General features: G+C 46.4%; 1 protein-coding gene across 1 annotated transcript in view; it reads right to left on the reverse strand.

Moving 5' to 3' along the window:
- The window catches only part of LOC119957898 (ryanodine receptor 1-like), a 463450-nt gene that overhangs the window by 80914 nt on the left and 357177 nt on the right, over window positions 1–25359 (reverse strand). Inside the window, exons 77-84 of the mRNA XM_038786087.1 lie at window positions 19390–19496; window positions 16624–16675; window positions 13796–13861; window positions 11329–11428; window positions 9957–10036; window positions 9371–9447; window positions 4188–4261; window positions 3820–3837 (exon numbers count right to left, since the gene is read on the reverse strand). Of these exons, the coding sequence (XP_038642015.1) occupies window positions 3820–3837; window positions 4188–4261; window positions 9371–9447; window positions 9957–10036; window positions 11329–11428; window positions 13796–13861; window positions 16624–16675; window positions 19390–19496 (574 nt within the window). The remainder of the gene's footprint in view (window positions 1–3819; window positions 3838–4187; window positions 4262–9370; window positions 9448–9956; window positions 10037–11328; window positions 11429–13795; window positions 13862–16623; window positions 16676–19389; window positions 19497–25359) is intronic.

Consider the following 25359-nt stretch of genomic DNA (forward strand, 5'->3'; position numbering starts at 1 on the left):
GATTTTTTCCCCAGATAAAGCAAATGTGTTATTTTAAAATGCCACGGAAAGCTACTGGAATGTTCTTGCGAATCGGAAAGTTAAACGGCCTTTTTCTCCGTTATTCAGCCGATTGTTACGTTAATTTGATGAAGGTGATACACAGATACCTACTGTGAAATTCGAAAACTCCTACTCATACCGGAACCCTGAACGTCATTCCAACCTTGGCCAACTGAAGCCCGAAAATCGGCCTCAGTGCCCTCAGGCTTGGTGGGTGGGGGATGGAATTGGCCGCAGTTCTCCAACCCTGGTCACCATCCAGTGGGGCATGGTCGACAATGCATTTGCGGAGACATTGGTCAAAATCCTCCATGCCCCCCCCTAACTGTGGCAGGTTTTCCCATGGCAAAGGTGGCTCATCATTGGCCGCTCCCGGTCCCACCGAAGTCAATGGCAATTTACATTCCTCACCCAAGCCTACATTGGGTTAATTTTGGCAGGACTAGAAGATTCCATTGGGGGCAAGGAGGAGAGCATTCCGCCCATTGCGTGAGTTTAAGGTTGGGTTTGATAGTAATACCAGTCAAATAGCATGTTGATATTCTAGCTCTGACATTTATGGGAAGGTGAGGGAATAGCATGGATTTCCTACTGATTTGAATAGTAGGACCTCATTTATGAAAGCCACATGGAAGAGCCAGCAGTAGATGCACAACTTGCAGCTCTTCAGATATTGAAGGAATTCACTTCTCATGCAACAGGACCTTCAGGCTTGGGCTGATAAGTGGGAAGCAATATTTGGGCCACACAATTGCCAGGCAATTGATCATCTCCAACAAGAGAAAATCCAACCATCATCCCATGACATTCAATGGTATGGCCATCACTGAATCCATACTATTAACATCATGGGGTTACCACTACCCAGAAACTGAACTGGACCAGCCATATAGATACTGTGGCTGCAGGAGCTGGTGAGAGGCTGGGAACTCTTCAGCAACTCACCTCCTGACTTGCAAAGCCTGTCTACCATCCACAAGGAACAAGTCAGGAGTGTGATGGAATACTCGCCACTTGCCTGGATGAGTGTAGCTCCAACAACACTCAGGAAGTTTGACACCATCCAGGACAAAGCTGCCCCGCTTGATTGTCACCTCATCCACCACCTTCAACATTCACTCCCTCCACCACTGACCCACAGTAATATTAATAATTAGTGTCTCAAGTAGTTTACATTAACACTGCAATGAAGTTACTGTGAAAAGCCCCGAGTCGCCACACTCCGGCGCCTATTCAGGTACACGGAGGGAGAATTCAGAATGTCCAATTCACCGAACAGCACATCTTTCGGGACTTGTGGGAGGAAACCGGAGCCCCCGAAGGAAACCCACGCAGACACGAGGAGAACGTGCAGACTCTGCACAGACGGTGAGCCAAGCTGAGAATCGAAGGTGGGACCCTGTCGCTGTGAAGCAACAGTGCTTGCTACTGTACCATCTACAACAACTCAGCACGGCTCCTTCGACAGCACCTTCTAAATGTGCACCGAACTACAACCTGCAAGTTCCCCTCCGAGTCACACACCATCCTGACGTAGAACCATGTCGAGGTTCCTTCAATATTGCTGAAACTACCTCCCTAATACCTTTGTAGGTGTTCCTATAACATGTATTTCTGCAGTTTAAGGAGGCAGTTCACCACTCTCTGAAAGGGCAAATAGGGATAGGCAACAAATGCTAGCCCAGCCAGCAAAGCCTATATCGCACAGAAGACTAAATAAAAGAGAAAGATTGAGTTTGGTGGGATGAATTCAGAGCTTGGAGTCTTTTTAAAAAAATAAAACATATAGTGCAGAAGGAGGCCATTCGGTCCATCGAGTCTGCACCAACCCACTTAAGCCCTGTTGGACACGAAGGGCAATTTAGCATGGCCAAACCACCTAACCTGCACATCTTTGGACTGTGGGAGGAAACCGGAGCACCCAGAGGAAACCCACGCAGACACGGGGAGAACGTGCAAACTCCACACAGACAGTGACCCAGCGGGGAATCGAATCTGGGACCCTGGCGCTGTGAAGCCACAATGCTATCCACTGTGCTACCGTGCTGCCCATGGTCTTGTGACTTAGCCTTTGGCCATCTTGATCCACTCGTCCCCAGGAGCAGTCTAATAGTGACTCTTCAGTGTCTATAAGAAACAGGAACATTTAGTAAACTATTACACTTACCCAGCTAATGGTCAGAAGGAGGTGTGTGGAGGAGGGAATGAGAGTGGGGGAAGACGTAAAGGCTGGACTCTCAGGAATGAGGGTTTTTGCCGGTCCCGCAGAATTTAGCGGTAGGACTGGGCTGAAATTTCTGGACATGGTTACTGACTGTGAGGTCAGATGAGCCAACCCGCCATATTTCCCAACCTGCCTCCCATTTTTGATTCCTCACTCCTTGACCTGGGTGTTTAAAAATGGCCTCAATTCAATTTTAAGTTAAAGTTTAATGCCGTGACTGGAGTAAAGGAACGTAGTCTTCCTTGAAGTACAAGATGTGGCCATTTTGCATTGTACCATAAATGGGTGTTCCCTGTTGGAAGGGATAGCAAAAAACAGTGCAGGACAACCAACCCAGACTACCTCAGAATTTACAGTGCCGAAGGAGGCCCATGGAGTCTGCACCGGCTCTTGGAAAGGGCACCCGACTTAAAGCCCACCCCTCCACCCTATCTCCGTAACCCCACCGAACCTTTTTGGACACGAAGGGCAATTTATCGCGGCCAATCCACCTGACCTGCATGTCTTTGGACTGTGGGAGGAAACCGGAGCACCCGGAGGAAACCCACGCAGACATGGGGAGGACGTGCAGACTCCACACAGACAGTGACCCAAGCCGGGAATCGAACCTGGGACCCTGGAGCTGTGAAGCAACCATGCTAACCGCCGTGCTGCCTCAATAAGATATAAGAATAAGGGCGCCTGGCCGCCCTTTCAGCTACTAATGGTTCAGCTCAAGAGGAAGGAAAGATTGAAAGGAGGAGGGGGGGTGGGGTGGAAAGTCTAGAATTATAGAACAGTACAGCACAGAACAGGCCCTTCGGCCCTCGATGTTGTGCCGAGCAATGATCACCCTACTTAAACCCACGCAACCCGTATACCCGTAACCCAATAATCCCCCCATTAACCTTACACTACGGGCAATTTAGCATGGCCAATCCACCTAACCCGCACATCTTTGGACTGTGGGAGGAAACCGGAGCACCCGGAGGAAACCCACGCACACACGGGGAGGACGTGCAGACTCCGCACAGACAGTGACCCAGCCGGGAATCGAACCTGGGACCCTGGAGCTGTGAAGCATTGATGCTAACCACCATGCTACCGTGAGGCCCCAACCTAGTGTTGGTTAATTTGCTAGACTTAACCAGCGAAGTCTAGCTTTCGCTACGAGAAACAGGTGAGTTATCGATTGGGTTATGAACTCAGTGAAACAACTTTGCACTCCCCCACCCCACCCCTCCTCCCCCTCACAAAAAAAAAAGTTGATGGCCTCTTCAGAATTTTGTGTCACAATCACTGTGCTGCAAATTGACCTGGGCGGGTTTTTATTTCTAATGCTTTGTTCCTACTGGGTCACTTTTCATTTGATTCTGAAGCAACAAATCGAATTGAGGCTAAAGGCTCTTTCGAATCTCAGCGACGGTACCTCGCCAGGTCTGCGCTGCTGACATTTACCAGGCAAATGGCCAGGGGATCAGAAGCTGTTTTGTTGGTTTTGACCTGCACAAAGATCACGTGAGAGGAAAAATAAAAAAAAAATAAAGGAAAAAAAAACCTAAACAATTATTTACCACTTTCACGTTTGATGACTGTGGGCCAGAGAAAAGCGAAAGGAAAGGAGGGCGGAAGATGAGTTAAAAAAAAATAGAAAACAAACAATTAATCAATCAGTAAATATTATTGAAATAAAATGAACTGAATTATAAATTAAGAGTATACTGGTTAACTGATCTACAAAGTTAGAGAAAATAAGCAAACAAAACGCAAAGCATGTGAAAGAATTATAGTAAAATATATTAGGATGTGGTCTGTGATGAAAATAATAAATTCTCTGCTACACCAATGCATTTACACAACTTCAATATATATATATAGCCCCACAGGTATTATTTTGTTATTTCCACATTTCAGATTTTTAGTTTGGAGCCATAATACTTACTTGTTCCATCTTCTGTGACCATACCGAGGCCTTCAGCCTTATTCTGTCTTTCAAAAGCATTGAGATCCAGCACACTATGAGAAAATAATTTCCACAGCTAATTAGACACACAGAATTTGCATAGCATTTACAGTGCAGAAGGAGGCCATTCGGCCCATCGAGTCTGCACCGGCTCTTGGAAGGAGCACCCAACCCAAGCCCACATCCCCACCCAACCCCATAACCCAGTAAGCCCACCCAACACAAAAGGCAATTTTGGACACTAAGGACAAGTTAGCATGGCCAATCCACTTAACCTGCACATCTTTGGACTGTGGGAGGAAACCGGAGCACCCGGAGGAAGCCCACGCAGACTTGGGGAGAATGTGCAGACTCCGCACAGACAGTGATCCAAGCCAGGAATTGAACCTGGGACCCTGGAGCTGTGAAGCAATTGTGCTAACCACTATGCTACCGTGCTGCCCATAATAATAATCACTTATTGTCACAAGCGGGCTTCAATGAAGTCACTGTGAAAATCCCCTAGTCGCCACATTCCGGCACCTGTTCGGGGAGGCCGGTACGGGGATTGAACCAGCGCTGCCGGCCATGTTCTGCATTTCAAGCCTGCTGTTTAGCCCACTGTGCTAAACCAGCCCAGTTTAATAATCGCTTATTGTCACAAGTAGGCTTCAATGAAGTTACTGTGAAAAGCCCCTAGTCACCACATTCCGGCGCCTGTTTGGGGAGGCTGGTACGGGAATTGAACTTAAAAGTTAACAGCTACTTGTTTACCCTACGCTTCAACATATCGAAGTCAGAGGGGATGGCAAAACACTTTTTCTTTATTTCCGAGTTCCCGCTCTTCACCTGGCCCTGCTCCCCGGTGCTGTAGAATAGAATCATAGAATCTTTACAGTACAGAAACAGGCCATTCAGCCCATCGAGTCTGCACCGACCGTTTGAAAGATCATCCTAGCCAGGCCCTATTCCCCACCCTGTAACCTCAACCTAAGGGGCAATTTAGCATGGTCACTCCACCTAACCTGCACATCTTTGGACTGAGGGAGGAAACTCACACAGACACGGGGAGAAAATGTAAACTTCACAGACAGTATCGCAAGCTGGGAATCGAACCCGAGTCCCCAGTGCCGTGAGGCAGCAGTGCTAACCACTGTGCCCCCGTGCTGCTTCTTTTCATTGGAGTAAAAGGAAGAGGCATAAAAATAGTTTCAGATTAGTAGCTGAAGCAGAGAAAGATACAGGGCTATGGGGGAGAGAGAGCGCAGGGTTGTGGAGTTAGTCTTCGAATGGCTTAGCTAAGAGGTCCCTGTGACTGAAATGAAATGAAAAATGAAAAATCGCTTATTGTCACGAGTAGGCTTCAAATGAAGTTACTGTGAAAAGCCCCTAGTCGCCACATTCCACCGCCTGTTCGGGGAGGCTGGTACGGGAATTGAACCGTGCTGCTGGCCTGCTTTGTCTGTTTTCAAAGCCAGCGATTTAGCCTTGTGTGCTAAACCAGCCCTTTCTGCATTCCAAGCCAGCTATTTAGCCCACTGTGCAGCAACCTGGAAGTTCCTGTGCAGGCAACACATAAGTGGGTTCCTTCGGGTTACCACACAGACACATCTGCGTGAACAAATGTAAGAGGCCTGTGTGTTTAAATAAAATCATTTGGCACTCACCAATTTAAAAAATGAGCGAATGGCTTTGTGTGTTGTAAAGGATGGGTCTATAAAATGAGAAATCCGTTGCGTCTGATTCCAGATAAATTCTTATTTTCTAATGCAACAATCTGGACTGTACAAGGTTGGACATGTCTGCCTTACTCAGGAACAATCATTTCATTGACTACAAACATTATTGTGCTCTTATCAAGGATTTTCGGGCGAAGGTTCGATGGAGGTACAACGAATTTCAAATCTACGGTGCAACCTTGGCGAGGTGTCAGGGGTCTTTGTGGTTGGATGGAGAGCAGTTGAGAGATCCATGCTGCCTCTTTTCTGGAAGGCCCACCAAACCACACGCCAATCAGGCACTGGGGCCAGCCTTCAGGCCTTCCCCCCCCGGAACCAAGACCCCGGAGGCGAGGTCTCGCCGACCAATAGCTACCGGCCTCTTTGTGCTCAACAGCACCAAGAGGGATGCTGGAAGAACAGGGTCTGGAATCTCAGGATTGCAGAACAGATCAAGCGATAGGTAGGTCACGTGGGGCGGAGGGGGTTGTCTCACAGGGTGGGGGCGGGGGGGGTCGCAGGGAGGTGGTTTTCGTTAGCCACTGCCCGCCCCCCTTCTTGATCGAGTGTCTTTGTTCTCCACACCCCCCCTTGCCAGAAGCTTGCCTATTGCATGCCACATGGCGAGAAGCCCACCTGCAGTTGGGTTAACAGCAACATTGGTGGAATGAGGCCCATAAGTGGTCACTAATTGGCCAATTAAGGGTCTGAATTGGGGCAGTGGGGCAGGAAGCTTGGCCATGGGGCCTTCCCTCCCAGAGGCGAGGTCCTTGTATGCCACCATTCCAGCAAAAGATAGGCCCTTCCTGGCTCAATACATGCCACCAGCAAGAGCTGCCCCAGTTCTCTCAGAGTTCTAGTGCTCAAATCCTGTTGATATGATCACAAACACCATTAAACATAGAATGAACATGGTTAGTAAGTGCCAGTGAAACCAATCCTTGTATCTACAGGTACATCACAAGATTGGCAGCATATATTAATGACTTGCATATTGTGGCAACTGTTCCTGAAAATGTCAAAACTGTCCAAAAAAATTACCGAGAGGAAAGGAACGGACGGATGTTTGTTAGTGTTCATGACTCTGCTCATCATGGTGACGGATAACAGTACCGGGACGCTTACTATTTTTACAGTGCATCAACTGACATGTCCAAGCTCTCATCAGATCTGATTCAAATCACACCCAGCATGGTGCTCATTATAAAACACTACAGTTATAGAATGAGTGGGAAGAGTGCGGAGGAAAATCAAAATCTACTTTCGGATCAGCTGATAAAATTATTTCCTATCGTTGACGTGTAAAGTCCTGGCTAGGAATCGGAATATCTGCCGAGAACGTACACGCTGTGTGAAGTATTTATTTCTCCATCCATTCTGCTCTAAAAACTTTTCCACTAATCATGTAGTGGCTGTTTAGCACACTGGGCTAAATCGCTGGCTTTGAAAGCAGACCAAGGCAGGCCAGCAGCACGGTTCGATTCCCGTACCAGCCTCCCCGAACAGGTGGTGGAATGTGGCGACTAGGGGCTTTTCACAGTAACTTCATTGAAGCCTACTCGTGACAATAAGCGATTTTCATTTCTCATGTATACCTCACATTACTATAGCGATTTGCTTTCTCGATGCTGTAGATATTCAGATTTCATTTTTCTACCATTTCTAATAGCTATACAAGCTGAGTCTATAAGGGTCACTTTAACCCCAAGCAACTGGTGTGTTAGTGTTGGTTGAGAAGGGAAGTTTCTTTATAATCTCAAATCCAACCCAATCAGGGTTGAAGTGAGGCAGAGCAGGGGGTCGAGCAGGGGGTCAAGCAGCCCACCAGCTCGGAGGAGGTGGGCTCCCTATTTAAACAGTGGAGGAGGGTCCCTCACACTTTAACCCATATTACAGGGTTTCTGGGGTTTTCAGGCCTGGGGAAATCTGGCAGCTCAAGGCACCACTGTTTATGGGTCAGAAGCAGCTGGCGACCAAGCTACCTGCCATCCAAAGGCATCGCCCGCACCTGCATCAAAGGTCAAATGGTCTTCATCCATTTCCCAAAATTTCCACATTCCCTTGTCATGGAGCAACAGGTTCCCCATGCCGCCTCCTCCAGAGTATTCCATAGGCAACAGTGGACCAACTGGAAAATTCAGTCAGCCTCTATCAATTGGCCTTAATAAGCCCACAAGTCCCTTTAAGTGGCTAGATGTTGCTTGCGGGTGGGGTAGATCTTCCCACCCTGATCCCGCTTCGGGACAATGACAAACCGGATGACAGTGACACCCACCCACCTCCGTAATCACCCCCACATGGGGAGCAAAAAGACAGCTCAGTGAAAACTCCGAAAAAACCTGTGTTAAATCTTCCTTCTTCTGTTCCCGTGGGAATAGTTTCAGTAGCTCAAACCTCTCTTACTAATTTCCATATCTGGCACCATTCTGGTTTCGATATTCGAACATAACAAAATGAGCCGAACATATCTGCGCCAGATTCTCCCGGTGCCCGGGAACTAACGGCCTCCCCAGTGAGGCCTTGAGCAGGCGCCATTCAGTACTAGTCCACACAAACGTGGACCAGACCTAACGGCACCTGGGGGTTTCCTGGGCCATCGGAGATCCCCGGGTGGTAGGGGATAGGGCAGGATGGCCCCCAGCTTTCCCTCTGGGACCCAGGCACTTCCAGTATGGCACCTTGGCATTGCCCCCCCCCTTGCACTGCCAGGGTGCCTAGGGAAGTGCCAGGGTGCCACTGTCAAGGGTTAGGGCCTGAGGGGGAGGGGGGGGGGCATGTCCATGAAAGAGGGCATGAGGGTTATGGAGGGTGGGTGAAGGACGGGTCTGAAAGGGTCTCATACAGGTTGGGAGGATTAAGGGTGGGGGTCCTGAAAAGGGAGGGGCCTTCAGCGACCCCATAGCGGGATATCCTCACTTGGCAGGCCGGGGTGGGGTGCGGGGGGTGTGATGGTCGGTGGATGGGGGCGTGTGGGAGAGCCCAGCTCACTTAGAGATCGGGGCACCCTTTCAATGCTCAAAGAAATGACTGCGGTTGAATAGCGGTGTGGATGTCACCCAATAAGCCAGCCAAAATCACCCGGCTAACCCGTTTAAAATGACACTTACAAATTTCTCGGTTGAATCCTGCCCATTATTGTCTCACCAGAACTCTGGGCGGGATATACTGCCTGTTTTTCAGTGGAGGATGCGGCCCACCAGCGGGTTGTACCGACCTTGCCATTATCAACGGGATTTCCTAGCGACTGCACCCATCGTCGCCGGGCAGCCTGTGGCCCATCGGTGGGACGGGAATATCCCGGCGGAAGTGATTGAATTGGCAGCAACCCCACGTGAACCTAATGGCAGGGCATTAGCTTAGTCGATGACTTGTGCTGATGACGGTTTGACCAAATTGACAACCTCGACTACTGAACTTTCTGGCTATAATGCGCACAGTGTACCACGCGATATCGAGCCCACTCACCTGCAGGTTTGCATGAGGGCTTGCACACTCTGGAAGAAACCAATGTCCCTTTTCTCTTTCAGGTAGTCCAGCATTTTCTAAACAAAGAGTACAAATACTTCAATGTCTTAAACCTGGTTACTTAGGGCGAGATCTTCTGGTTGTTCACACCGGCGGGATCTTCTGGGAACGCCGACGGCGCCCGCCCGCCACGGGTTTCCCGGCGGTGTGGGGTGGATTCAACGTGAAATACCATTGACGGCAGCGGGCCCAGAAGAGGCCGCCGCTGGCCAATGGCGGTCCGCATCGTGCCGCCGAGAGGCGAGAGAATCCCGCCGTTAGCGTACGTGCAAATTGTTTGACCCAACCCGCACGGCAATTCAGCCTTTGGGCTGCGAACACATTTTCTGAATAAAATACAATTAGCACCAATTCATTGACAACTGCAACGTTCTGTGGTTATCGTAACCTAATTGTTCGGCAGCGATTGTATTTTTCTGACATCACAAATCAGCCACATATATGTTTTACCTCAACTTTTGCACATTTGTGCAGTTATGATAACATTCGATATGAAAATGTTGAATAAGGCAATATTATTTTTTACCTGTTGAACCTCACAGTTACCACCGTTCAGAATGGAAATCCCAAGTTTCAGGGTTGAGGAAACCATTGCACCCTGCTCACCTGAAAGATGGGGAAGAAAAATATTGGGGGAAAAAAGTCATCTGCTGCTTTTTCAGTGATATATTTAACTGAAGCCAATGAGCTTGCACTACTGCTGTAACCACATTTTTAAGATTCAGTTTAATAGATTATTTGCATTTTCATAAAGTAACCTCTGAGAGGCAAGTACACTGTTTGCACTGTCATTATACTACTTTATTACTTCAATTTGCATTGTGGACAATAAAACAACTTAGAAGGCTTACTGGCCCAGGCACTGGGGCAACATAGCTTCCCAAAATGGTTGTCAGGAAGAGTGAGTAGATTTCTAATCGCAAGTGCCCCTCCCTCCATATTTAGCCTAGGGTGAACGTGGGGTATTCCTTACCCACCCCTGAAGCAGGTTAGGTAGGTGTAAATGTCCTCGCAACAAGGTGAGTTGTTTTTTCTGAGGCAGACAGCACCCATTGCTTGCTGCTCCCGGTGGAACTAAACCTTTAAGACTTAGAACATAGAACATAGAACAGTACAGCACAGAACAGGCCCTTCGGCCCTCGATGTTGTGCCAAGCCATGATCACCCTACTCAAACCCACGTATCCACCCTATACCCGTAACCCAACAACCCCCCCCCCTTAACCTTACTTTTATTAGGACACTACGGGCAATTTTAGCATGGCCAATTCACCTAACCCGCACATCTTTGGACTGTGGGAGGAAACCGGAGCACCCGGAGGAAACCCACGCACACAGGGGGAGGACGTGCAGACTCCACACAGACAGTGACCCAGCCGGGAATCGAACCTGGGACCCTGGAGCTGTGAAGCATTTATGCTAACCACCATGCTACCCTGCTGCCCCTTTCTGCAACAAAAACGCTCAATTATGTTCCTCTGGCTGTGGGGTCAGGTGGAGTACGAGTGCTTTTCCTGACCCCACTTTAAACTGATCTCCCAATCGCTGAATCACTGGTCCTGACTTCCACGGCCCAAAACAAAAGAACTGGTTGATCAAGATGAAGCTTACATTTTGTACAGCAGGAATCGATAGGTATAAAGGAGGTCAAGGTAGGGGGTCATTGGCACCTTACACTCTTCCTCTTTCACCTGAGGAAGGAGCTGCGCTCCGAAAGCTCGTGTTTGAATCAAACCTGTTGGACTTTAACTTGGTGTTGTAAGACTTCTTACTGTGCTCACCCCAGTCCAACGCCGGCATCTCCACTTCATGTCTTCCTCTTTCAACACTGGCCACATTAAATTGGTGAAATTGAAAAATAAGACGTACTCTAAAGATCACACACTTGAAAATCTGTACCTTTGCAAGCACTAATCATTTGCAGAACCATCTCCGCCGCTCCGCGGCTATGCAATCTGGATTGCTGGTACAGAAGTCTCTGTTTCTCCATCTCCTTTTCCTAGGAGAAGAACACGAAGGCATGAGTTTTCTCAGTTTAGTACGAAGAAAATATTAATTCTCTTGCAGGCCCTGAAGCTTAATTTGGTGTGGGAAACAGGACAATGAATGCGCGTTGACTGCTTCAAAGCCTCAATAGCTCAGTGGTGATGCAGGTAAAGTTTTTTTTAAAAAATATATATTTTTTTCTTTATGTAAATTTAGAGTACCCAATTCATTTTTTCCAATTAAGGGGCAATTTAGCATGGACAATCCACCTACCCTGCACATCTTTGGGTTGTGGGGGCGAGACCCACGCAGACAAGGGGAGAATGTGAAAACTCCACACAGACAGTGACCCAGAGCTGGGATCGAACCTGGGACCTCAGCGCCGTGAGGCAACAGGGTTAATCCACTGCGCCACCGTGCTGCCCGCGTGATGTAGGTAAAGTTGAGGTGTGCGATCGAACTCTACTGCGCTGTACTATAAACATGATTTAGGGTTACTCGGACTGAATTGTGCAGAGGGACGTGAGAATACAGGAGGACTGGAGGAGCCACTGGTGGAGAGAAACATTCCACATAACGTTTTATGAAACAAGTTATTTCAACTCGAAATAGAAAAGTCACCAGGTCAAGATCATATGCATCAGGGAGCTGGGTGGAGGGGATACTGGGGGTATTAACAAAACAGAAACTTCATTAAAGGACAGAAGGACACATGTTATACATTTGCTCAGAGAGGACAACATCGGCACTTTGGTCTTATGTCTGTGTTGCTTAATCCTTCAATAATAATCTTTATTGTCACAAGTAGACTTGCATTGAAATGAATTTACTGTGAAAAGCCCCTAGTCGACACATTCTGGCGTCTGTTCGGGTACACCGAGGGAGAAGTCAGAATGTTCAATTCACCTAACAGTGTGTCTTTCGGGACTTGTGGGAGGAAACCGGAGCACCCGGAGGAAACCCACGCAGACACGGGAAGAACGTGCAGACTCCGCACGGAGAGTGACCCAAGCCGGGAATCGAACCTGGGACCCTGGTGCGGTGAAGCAACAGTGCTAACCACTGTGTTTAGAATTCATTGCGCAGGATAAATGATTGAATTTGTGCTATGACCGTAAGACGAAGGAGCAGCAGTAGGCCATTTGGCCCATCTAGTCTGCTCCGCTATTCAATGAGACCGTGACTGATCTGATAATTCTTAACTCCACCTTCTCGCCTTATCCCCATAACCTTTGATTCACTTACTGATTACAAATCGGTCTGCTAAGTGAGGTACATGCATAAGAGTGAGTGAAGCGCGACTAATTTAAATTGGAGTTAGGCCACTGGTCAACCATGATCTCATTGAATGGCAGGACAGGCTCAAGGGGCTGAATGGCCTCCTCCTGTCCCTATGTTCCTATCATTTTTCTAAGTAATCATGCTACATAGATAATGGGATTAACATTAATGTGTGTACTATTGATGTGTTACTTTTTACAGTGGAACTGCATCTACATCGTCATCGGCCTGGAACGTTCAATTTTCAGTCAGTGTAAAGCCACACAGAGGACGCGATTCAGCAGACTTGAGTTAAAGTCCGTTGGACAGTGCGTTTAGTGGGGTGTGGCGCTTAGAAACATCCCGCTATTCAACAGCACGTGCCATTTGCTTTGGCCTCGGGGAGATTGCCTCTGCCAAGGCCAGCAGAAAAGGCTCCTTGCAGATCGGGATGCCATTTTGGAAGGCTGCTCCGATTCGTCCACCCCCCCCCCCCCTTTCGGCACCCCCCTCCTGTTTCTATGACCCCCCCCCACTCATCTACCCCCCTGAAACCCCTCTCTAACTGGCAAAGCATCCCCGGGCCCGATCTGTGGCAGTGCCAACCTGGCACCCAGGCACTGCCACGCAGGAACACTGACAGTGCGAGGGCGATACTACCAGGGTGCCAGAATGGCAGTGCCAAAGTGCCAGGGGAGAACCAGGATGCCACCCTTCCCTGTCCCTGACCACCCGGGGATCTCCAATGGCCTGGGAGGCCCCACTCACCCCCCGGTGCCGTTCCGACCGATTGTGTGAACCAGCACTAAATGGCACCCCGGCGGCGTCCAGATATTTAAATGAGCAATTATACTCATTTAAATATTCAGGTCTGGATCTTGCCCAGCGAGAGTGAGGAACAGAAAGTGACGTCAACGCAACCTCGCGAGACATTTCGAATGCCGCATATCTTATGAGAAGCCTCTCGCGAGATTCAACGGCCTTGTCCCAACACCAAGTTAGAGGCTTCTGAATCGCCCCCAGAAATTCTTTTGTCCGTCTGATCGCTTTAATTGGTGGTTGGAAACTGAATTTCAGAACTTCGACTGTTTGGACACTTTGCAGTCCGTCAGAGACTTACTTCGAAGGTAAGCTCTACACCCTCTTCATCTTCCTCTTCACCACCTTCCTCTTGAATATGACAACTCTGAAATCAAAAAATTGACAGGTAAGTCCTAATCAGTAACTTATTAGCACTAACACTAGAAAGGGTCAGAGTAGGATTTGAGCTACAAAATTAACGCAAAATATGTCAGGTTTCTATAAATTCATACTTCACTTATAACTTGTACAAGTTAATTGACAGACTATAATTCCATAGCTGTGGGATGGAAACACATTGTCGAAAGGACTTTAATTGGCGGATTAGTTGCCTTAATTTCCTGTATTCATTTTAACCAGTTGCTTGCCTATATTTCATGGAAATAAGCACCTGGCAAAGCATGATGGCTATTTAGCCTTATTTCAGTCAAGAAGTTCTGTATGAAATAGTCAGAAGGTCACATAATGTGAACAAGTGTACAGCTGCACGTTGTTTTGCTGACAGCATACAATTCTTATTTTTTTAGGCAAGGACCACAAGGCCTGTTATTGAAATCTAACTCCGGCCTGCTCATTGTTCTGTCTCTTGCTAATCTAAAGAATGCTTTCTGTCCTAGATATTGCTCACTGTATCATATAAATTGCCTGCCTTTACCTCTGTAAAGCAGGGACATTTGGAATGACTGTGGTCTCTCCAACCCCCCCCCCCCCCCCCCCACCCACCCACCATGAACTTGGTATTTAATTGAAGGACCATTGGCGAAAACTGAAAGTGCTGACTTATAATTTCTTCGACACACATACTTGTTTTTTTTGATAGTTACCACAGAAATTCAGATGTTTAGAAAGTTATAGGTTAAATTATAACAACTGAGGATGATTGTATCAGGTTGAATACTTTTTCAATCCACTCTTGTGACTCACTATGTTTCCATGAAAATATCCTTGTGGCCATCATTTGTGTATGAGCCTCGATGGTGTCAATAGACTATAGATCCCTTGCTGCGGGTTCCCCAACGAGAACATGAAACTGCAGAGACAGTGGTGGGACCGAAAGATCCCGCCACCTGCCAATGGTAGGTCGCTTCCACAAAACATACCCAGGAAAATCTTCCCCCATGGACCTCCAGCAGGACACTGGATAGCGGTCAGGAAGGGGAAACTAATTAACTTTCCTCATGATTCTTTAGGCCGATGATAGTAACCCAGCCACTGCCCAGGCTGAGAAATTAGCCAACACAGCAGATCGGGGGGGAAGAAACCCCCCAAAATTCTGAGCTTACGTGGTTTATCAGGGCAACAATTTGGCAGATCTCCAGTCAAGGGACTGAAGAAGGAATTGGTTGCATCCGAATTCCACCCCATTTCGAAAAGAAAGGCAGACTTTGTGTTTTACAAGAACACTGGATGCCTCAAAGTGCTTCAGAGGCAACTATTAAAAGGGTGTAATAAGTCAGGGTAAACAAAGGGTATAATAAGGTTAATAAGTCAACACTGTTGTACTTTAGGAAATGCGGCAGCCAATTTTCACATTGTAAATTCCCACAAATAGTAATACGATAATGACCAGAAAATCTGTTTTCTTGTCAGACGAGGGGTACATAGAACATAGAACAGTACAGCACAGAACAGGCCCTTCGGCCCTCGATGTTGTGCCGAGCAATGATCACCCTACTTAAACCCACGTAACCCGTATACCCGTAACCCAACAATCCCCCCATTAACCTTACACTACGGGCAATTTAGCATGGCCAATCCACCTAACCCGCACATCTTTGGACTGTGGGAGGAAACCGGAGCACCCGGAGGAAACCCACGCACACACGGGGAGGATGTGCAGACTCCGCACAGACAGTGACCCAGCCAGGAATCGAACCTGGGACCCTGGAGCTGTGAAGCATTGATGCTAACCACCATGCTACCGTGAGGCCAAATCTCGGGTAAATCTCGGTCTGGACACCAGGGAGGAATCCCTTACTCGTCTTCGAAATAGTGCAATGAGATCTTTAACATCCACCCAAGCAGACAGATGAGGCTATGATTTAACATCTCGTCCAAAAGTTGGCACATTTGGCAGTGCAACACTCTCTTAGTGCTGCACTGGAGGGTCAGCCTAGATTTATTCAGCTCAAGTAGCATTATTCGAGCAGAGAAGGCCACAGCTAGATCTTCTGTGCTCATTAAAGGAGGCATGTTAAAGTGCCCGCTTAAAGGAGAGTGAACTTGAATTTTGCTGATGTCGCGGATCCTGCCAGGTAATAAATCCTAGATTAAATTTGTTGGCTTACTGTAACAGAGTTCTGGCTCTTATTGGAGCTGGAGATCCCTAGAAACCAGAATCTCGGCATTGAAAAAAGACGCCAGGGGGCCCTTATGCACTGGCTGCGCATCACTTGCCATTTCTGTTGTACGTTTGGAATTTCTGTCACTGACGTGCACTGGCAGGCATGAAGAACTCTTCCCGAACATACTAATGACCTCGGACCCACACGATTTGGGATGGAGTCAGGATCTGTGGCTACAGGTGGCCTGGGAAACACGCTATCACATTACTGAATATGGACCGTCCACTCTGGGACGTCAACCAGGCTGAGTAACCAGGGAGTGACGAGCTTGAATTTCTTTCTGCGTTCCTCAGGGGTTTTGGTTTAGAGGAACAGTCACGAGATACAGAGCATGACAAGCAGCGACTGATTAAAAGGGAATATTGGCCACCTTTGGATTTTCAAGTGTGACAAATCTTTGAAGTCAAATTGTATAAATGGTGCAGTTTCATAAGTTTACTACTGTTCAATACCGCAGCGTGCGAGAGTGTCTCATCTTTGTTGAAGTTGTTCTAAATATTTATCAGAATAAACGTGCACTGACCTTTGCCATAATATCAGCATATGACATGTAGAGGTGGTCCACTTCTAGTTTGCTGGGTGATTCAAGAAACAGCGTTTTTAACACATACTTAAATACAAAATGAAACTGCAATTGAAACAACACCTTCAAAAATGTGCCATTTTATCGGAGTTAGCTCAGTCACAAATTTATAACTGTGCAGTGACTTTTTTTTTAGCTACTTACCATTGGACAAGAACAAAATATACGTTTCACCCTCACAATGCTGACACTCCCACATCCACGTGTCAGATTTAGAAACATAGGAATTATATGCAGAAAACGGAAATTCAGCCCTTCGAGCCTGCTCCACCATTCAATCATAGATTATCATAGAATTTACAGTGTAGGAGGCCATTCGGCCCATCGAGTCTGCACCGGCTCTTGCATAGAGCATCCTACCCAAGGTCAACACCTCCACCCTATCCCCATAACCCCACCCAACACTAAGGGCAATTTTGAACACTAAGGGCTATTTATCATGGCCAATCCACCTAACCTGCACATCTTTGGACTGTGGGAGGAAACCGGAGCACCCAGAAGAAAACCCACGCACACACGGGGAGGATGTGCAGACTCCGCACAGACAGTGACCCAAGCCGGAATTGAACCTGGGACTCTGGAGCTGTGAAGCAATTGTGCTATCCACAATGCTACCGTGTTGCCCTCAGGTCATGGCTGATCCCTTCCTGGTCTCTGATCCCTCCCTGTCTGTTCCCCATATCCCTTAAACCAGTTCTTCATCAGAAATATCTCTATCTCCTTCTTGAAACTTTTTAATGTCTAAGATTCCACAGAAATATGGGGCAGCGAGTTCCACAAATTCATCACCCTCTGCGAGAAGTAGTTCCTCCTCGTCTCAGTTCTAAATCTGCCGCCTCTCAAACTATATCGATGACCTCTCGTTCTATTTCCACTTGTCGGAATACATAAAAATAAACAGTTATCTTTTGAAAAACAGTAAACCATGTGTTTCCTTTACATGGCATTGGGCAAGTTCAAATTATCTGCTGATGAAATGGCAAGCTGACTCGGATTGGCTGAGGTGTTGCCATGGAGAAAAGCAGATTTCATGGAGATCTCTGAACCTCTGAATGGATTGGGCAGGGTAGATGTGGAGTGAATGTTCCCACTTGTGAGAGAATCCAAAGTCGGGCAGCGTAAATATAAGCTGATAAATAACAATGATTCCAATCGGGAAATGAGGAACAACCTCTTTACTTAGAAAATGTTTGAGACAAATGGATGGGATCAAATGAAAACGAGACAAGTACGCAAGAGAAAAAGGAACAGAAAGATGAAAACTAGACAAGTACAGAAGAGAAAAAGGAATAGAAAGATGAAAACTAGACAAGTACAGAAGAGAAAAAGGAACAGAAAGATGAAAACTAGACAAGTACAGAAGAGAAAAAGGAACAGAAAGATGAAAACTAGACAAGTACGGAAGAGAAAAAGGAACAGAAAGATGAAAACTAGACAAGTACAGAAGAGAAAAAGGAACGGAAAGATGAAAACTAGACAAGTACAGAAGAGAAAAAGGAACAGAAAGATGAAAACTAGACAAGTACAGAAGAGAAAAAGGAACAGAAAGATGAAAACTAGACAAGTACAGAAGAGAAAAAGGAACAGAAAGATGAAAACTAGACAAGTACAGAAGAGAAAAAGGAATAGAAAGATGAAAACTAGACAAGTACAGAAGAGAAAAAGGAACAGAAAGATGAAAACTAGACAAGTACAGAAGAGAAAAAGGAACAGAAAGATGAAAACTAGACAAGTACAGAAGAGAAAAAGGAACAGAAAGATGAAAACTAGACAAGTACAGAAGAGAAAAAGGAACAGAAAGATGAAAACTAGACAAGTACAGAAGAGAAAAAGGAACAGAAAGATGAAAACTAGACAAGTACAGAAGAGAAAAAGGAACAGAAAGATGAGGCAGAAGGCTGAGATCAGGTCAATGGAATGAGAGGATTCTTGCATCCAAATATAGAGTTGAGTCGAATGGCCTGTTTGTTGTGCTCTATATAATTCTATATTGAGAATGTTTTTCCAATTCAAGTAAATAAGGGAACCTTTTGCACATCGCCAACTCTGCAGTCTAACCTTTGCACTCAAAACTATACTGATTGTTTCTGGGGCTGCCACATTATTTGCTTATATTGGGATTCATTCTCATTTCAGGCTTCCTGTACCAGCACCCCCAGATCAGTTAGGGACCAAATAAATACTCTGGCCCAACAATACGTCTTGACCCTAACTGAGATTTGGGGGTGGGGGGTGCGATATTCCGTGCCACCCCTCCCCCGGTGGCATGTTTCCCGACTGTCCGCCATTGGCTGGATCTTCTGGTCCCACCGCTATCAATGGGATTTCCCTTGGAATCCACCCCTCCCCGGCCAAGAAACCCCTCAGCGGGGGGTTCACCGTTGACGGGTCTGGAAGATCCCGTTGGCAGGAAGAACAGGAAAACCCCCCTCCCGCCACTGATTTTCTTCATCAACAGCCCTTCCGTTTGTTTTGAGTGAGGCTACAGGGCTCTGTTGTGGCCCACGCCCAGTAGGAAATAGATTCAGATGGTCAGATTTTCAGACCCTCAAATCAGACAGATGACTTTCCTCCCAAAGGTCTTTCAACCTGAATGTGAAAGGCCAGAACACAAACTCAATTTCTTGAACACTGTCAGTGCAACATTAATAAAACTGCAATTAATTCTTAGCGCTAAACTGCACAGAATATTATGTAAATCTCTACCTTTTCTCAGTCAGGGCAGTACGGCTAAAATGTAGAATCAACTGGTGAAGTGGATCAGGTTTCGTCTCTTCCGCCTCTTCCTCCTCCTCTTCCTCTTCGCCTGATTTCTGTTCATACATCGACCACAACTTTGATAAAAACCTGAACAAACTTTTCAAACGTGCTATTAAGTGCACATTTATACACACAACATGATGCAAAACCTTTTATCACGCCAGGCTGTACCCAGGTAATCTTGCATTAAAATTCCGCACTTTAAAGATACAGTTCACCACTCATGTCAACAGTGCTTGAAGAATTTTAAAACGACAAACCTCTACTTGCGAACGCAACTTTCATGTTCAATCTCACACAAATCGCAACCATTTTGCACATGTAACACCACCTTTTCGACAGGCTGACACACATTTTGCAGGGGTGGACACGGTGCGCATGCACACATGCAGCACTGTTAATACATTGTTAGTTGCACTGGAAGGCAACACCTTGCAGGAGATTTTATAAAATTGTCCCAAGCAGCTCGCTTATTTAAAAACAAAATTATTTTTGAGACTTTCCATGCCATGGGACTTCCACAGTCCTTTGATGTGAAACGTTACCTGTTGTATTTCCGTACCCTTTTCATTTAGAACGGTTTTCTTGTGCAGTATACAACAGGTACTTTCACATTTAATTATTTCAAAGGGAAAAGATAAAACCTCCGCTGATGAGCTGGCCCATGTTTCTGAGCTGTCTGTTTTCCACAAAGTCAAATCAAACCGTTTCAAAGATAGTTAACAAGGCAGGGATTCTGTCCATCATTTGGAATGGGTCTCTGATAATCACACAGGCAATGGGGTAGATGTTCACCCTGACTGTCTGGGAGGAAATCTGGCAATGCAGATCCTAGCCAGCCTTTAGACGCCACCCAAATTACATTCCATTGAAATTACGAGTGAACAATCAGGTAGAATTTGCACTGGGCAGCTGACGTAGATTACTAACTGTGGTGAATGTAACTTAGTAATTCACACTGTGTTTACCAATACCATTGTAAGCACAGTAGCGTTATCCGACCACTAGGCGGAGTAGCTCTGGGAATGCTCAGGAGTTTGTACAGGGCTCCACCCTTGGCTCCGCCCACGACTCCTCCCCCTGGACTGCTGTATAAATACCCTTGTCCAGAGCCAGCCTGCCAGTTCATCGAAAGTTCAACGGGCAACAGGCTGGCTCTGTAGTAAGTAGATTAAAACCTGTTCATATCTTAATGCGCGTGTCTAGTGAATTGATGGTTCCATCACTAACCATGGAGGGAAACCGAAAATTTACCCCAATCAGTTTGAGGCGGAGTAAGAACAGCACAGAATTACTGCAGGTGATAGCTGGATTTTCTGACAATTTTCCCGAATCTATTTCATGACCTGCAGACTGTGATTTGCGATTCTTGGTTTTACTAATAAGAGTATAAAGCGGATAAGCAAAGGACTCATTGCTAAGCCTTCATTAAAAACCACTTGTTAGATCTGTTGGAGTATTGTGCTCATTTCTGGGCACCACACTTTAAGAAGGATTTCAAGGATTTGGAGAGGGTACAGGACAGCTTAATGAGAATGATGTGGAGATGTTGGTGTTGGACTGGGGTGAGCACAGTAAGAGGTCTTACAGCACCAGGTTAAAGTCCAACAGGTTTGTTTCAAACACTAGCTTTTGGAGCACTGCTCCTTCCTCAGGTGAATGAAGGTCACTTGAGGAAGGAGCAGTGCTCCGAAAGCTAGTGATTTGAAACAAACCTGGTGTTGTAAGACTTCTTACTTATGACAATGATACCAGGCGCAAAGGCCCTCAGTAGAGAGAGACGGAAGAAGTTGGGATTATTCTCCTTGGAACGGAAAACCCCCTCAGTGGCAGAAGGGTCAATGAGTAGAGGGGACAGATTTGAAATAATTTGCAAAAGAGAAAATATTTCATTAACCTGCTGTCATTCTGCAATAATCATTTAATGTTATGCCTCTGAGACAGAACATTCAGATTTTTGATTTTATAATGTATCATTTATTTTTAAATAATCTTCATGCACAAAAAGGAACTTGCGACAAATGTACGATCAACGTTAAAACTATTTTGTATGTATTTAGAATTTAGAACAGTACAGCACAGAACAGGCCCTTCGGCCCTTGATGTTGTGCCGAGCAATGATCACCCCACTCAAACTCACGTATCCACCCTATACCCGTAACCCAACAACTCCCCCTTAACCTTACTTTTTAGGACACTACGGGCAATTTAGCATGGCCAATCCACCTAACCCGCACATCTTTGGACTGTGGGAGGAAACCGGAGCACCCGGAGGAAACCCACGCACACACGGGGAGGACGTGCAGACTCCGCACAGACAGTGACCCAGCCGGGAACCGAACCTGGGACCCTGGAGCTGTGAAGCATTGATGCTAACCACCATGCTACCGTGCTGCCCCACTTATCACAACCACTTATAGTATTCCTTTTCTTTTGCTGTCTATTACTGATGCCCAGTCACATGTTACTCAATGAAGTTATGTTGGCTCGCTGTTTTGCTTTAGATGCAAGACCACCCTCAAGAGAACAACCCATAGCATTTGTTATCTGCATCAAAATGATTATTGACAATATAGCATGACAATGGTACAAAATCACCCTCTGGTGTAGAAAGAAAGCAATCATCAGCCAGACTGAACAATCAAATTGGCTACAAAATTATTAAGCAGATCATCTCTCATCAGTTTTAAAATGAGAGGACAAACAATGTACATTAATGCGATAATGAATTAATTTAATTGCAACAGAATCTGAGTGCACTGAAGCAAACAAATATGTGCAGACATCAGCACACAGGATGTGCACTCAAGCTTGTGTGTGCAGAGCCCCAGGGAATGTAATAATGAGGCAGTGCATGCGGGTAATGCTGTATATACCAGCTTAATGGTCAATTTCACATTAAAGTCAATCCCCAAACTTTGGCAAAAAAAAATCAGTCATTTTCCAAATATTATGCATTTTAATTGACTCTGACTTTTAGCCAAAAGATCCCAACTCTTTTACATGCCACCCGCTCACTGCTGAATTCAAACTTCCCTCTGGTGCAAACCCACTCACTGATAGAATCACCAAGATATCGGACCATTGCGGGTGGCTGTCGAGCTGTGTGTCAAGACATCAAGTCTTACAGCTGGGGGTGGGGTTGGTGGGAACAATGTCCGACTTGACAACTCTGGGCTCGCTCAATGTGAGAGAGTGGATTTCAACCGCTAAGCTATTACTTGTGTAAAAGTCAGCTGCCCTACTTTTTGCCTGAAGATGTCGTCTTCGTATTGTGACTTTTACACATATATGTACCGTATAGCCCAGTGTGCATTGCCCCAAATGGATGGTGTCATGTTGGTACAGCATTCTAGAACCCAGAATTAGCAGAGAATCCCTGTAACCATTAATTACTTTACATCGGCACAAAAATAAAAGCCCTACAGAGCAGAAGGAAGCCATTTGGCCCATCAAATCTGCACCGACCCTCTGAAAAAGCACTCTACCGAGGCACACTCCCCGACCCTGATTATGCCCAATCTACCTAACCTGCACATCTTTGGACTGTGTGAGGAAACCAGATCACCCGGAGGAAACCCAGGCAGACACGGGGAGAACGTGCAGACTCTGCACAGTCACCCAAGGATGGAATCAAACCCAGGTCCCTGGCGCTGTGAGGCAGCAGTGTGCCACCATGCCGCTCGTTATCTTAATGCCCTGTCATATCATATTCAAAATATTTTGATTATGTACTAATTTCCATGGCTGATCTTATACTGGCAGACCCAATTTGTTTCCAAGATATATAGTAGACTACAATATTAAAGATGTGAAGGAAAAAATAATTATAAAACAACGAGAAGTGAGAAGTATAAGTAGGTTAAGTGAGGAAAATGGTTTGAGGAATAAATTAAAGGAAAATGGATGATCAGGGGCTAAATATGCCAAAATAGATGGCACAAGATTTTGAGAATGGCGGACAGTTGCCCCAAGGATTAGTGCTTCGGGCACTGCTTTAGTGATATTGAAATGACTTGAATCTTGGAGTACAGAGTAAAATTTCAAATGTCGCCGATGATACCAATCTTGGAGACATGCCAAAAGTCAGGCTGATGCCAATTGACCACAAGGAGACACAGATAGGCAAACTGACCAGACAAGTCGCAGCAGGAATTTAATAGAAAGTAGCACTTGAAAGAAAGAAATTTGCTGGGGTACCGATGAGGAGTGGGGGAATGGCACTCATTGGATTGCTCTATGAGAGCTGGCATGGACTTTGATGGCCTCCTTCTGGGCCATTATGACTTTACAAGTGGTATTTAATGCAAACGATAGGAGCCGAGCTTGCTGGCTGGAGAGTCGGTGAGAGGAAAGCCGTGTTAAATGTCGCTCGGGCACTTTGCTGGATTGCAGTGAGCACTGCCTGGAATCATGCACCCGGAGGGCGGGTGTCCCACACGCTGAGAGATGTCGGCCTATTTGAGTAACAGCACCAACGGGCAAGCAGTGGTTGCTACCAGTACAACACCCACGCAAGGCCACTTGTCAGTGGAATCCAGGCCACCGTTGAGTGATGGTAAGTGAGGTCCCGGAATGAGGGCAGTGGGCAAGTGGGTTCGGTAACAAGGGCAGGGATGGCTCTCAACAGGCCCTCCCTTCCTGATGTCATGTCCTTCGTTTAGGCAGAGTGCTGTTGAACAAGGGCTCTCCTAAAAGCCAGCAAGCAACTCCATGATATCAGTAGTGGTGCGATGGGACTCTTAAGTGGTCACTAATTGCCTACTTAAAGGCCTCAAATTGGCAGTGGGGCAGAAAGGCCGTCCACGGACCTTCTAACCACAGAATTAATCAAGGTAGTGGCCGGAAGGCTGTGGAGCTCCCCATCACTAAACCCCCACTTGATTAAATGCCCACCTCTCCCTGCCCCAATCCCGATATTAAACTCACCACAAGACAGGTCATCAAATTTTCCCCAAGGATCAATACACCACAGCCAAATATTTAAAATTTAAGCCATAGTATATACCAATGAGATTGCATTATTTTGCTAGTTTATCACCAAATAGGGTTCAAGTAAAGTTAGGCCAAACTACAAGAAACTCTAGTTATTTGTTGTTTCTGCAAGTCTGATGTGTCTCCTGACTTCACTTTCCAACCACTATAAACAAGGGTAAAGACAAAAGGGTGACTGAGATACATGAACATTCCAATCTAAATGCCCCAAGCTCCATTGTCCCTTCCCATCCCGTTAATGCTGTAGATTAAACTCTCATAAGTGTGCAAAGTTTGGAGATGAAAGATAACTAAATTCTATACACCAGCTGTCACATGTATACAATTTTTGAAATGCTTTTTCCTCCATTTGAACATGTATGGCGTAGGTACTGTACAGCTAAATGCTGTTGATATTGGGGTTGATCACAATAGCAGGAATACCCTGGTTATAAACTGAATATTTGATTCAAGGCCGGGATTCTCCGTTGCGGGTCCACCCCGTTACCGCTGTTAGCAAGGATGGAGAATGTTGGCGCTGGTCAATGGGATTTCCAATTCAAGCCACCCCACGCCACCGGGAAGGGGGTGGGGGTGCTGCCGACCAGAGAATCCCTCCACCAGCAAACAGCCGGGGAATCCCGCCCTGAGTCTGTTCGCTCAAGTTATGCGGTGATCACTCAAGCTTCGCTTTCGAGTTTCTATTGATCTTTACCCCTCTGGAGATCAGGGCTGGACTTGAATAATCGAACACAGTAGGTTTGGTGGAGTGGAGAACCAGAGGTTCACTCATATCAACTTCTCTGTCACAGAGAAAAAAAAAAGATTTGAGAACCATTTCTCCACAAAGGGCATTGTTATAACCTGCCTGCTTAACATTGGCTGGGGACTAATGACAATCCCACAATCCTGTGGGAGTATGAGCTTCCCCAATGAGGGGGG

Source organism: Scyliorhinus canicula, chromosome 27 (genome assembly GCF_902713615.1).
Source record: "Scyliorhinus canicula chromosome 27, sScyCan1.1, whole genome shotgun sequence".
NCBI classification, from domain to species: Eukaryota; Metazoa; Chordata; class Chondrichthyes; order Carcharhiniformes; family Scyliorhinidae; genus Scyliorhinus; species Scyliorhinus canicula.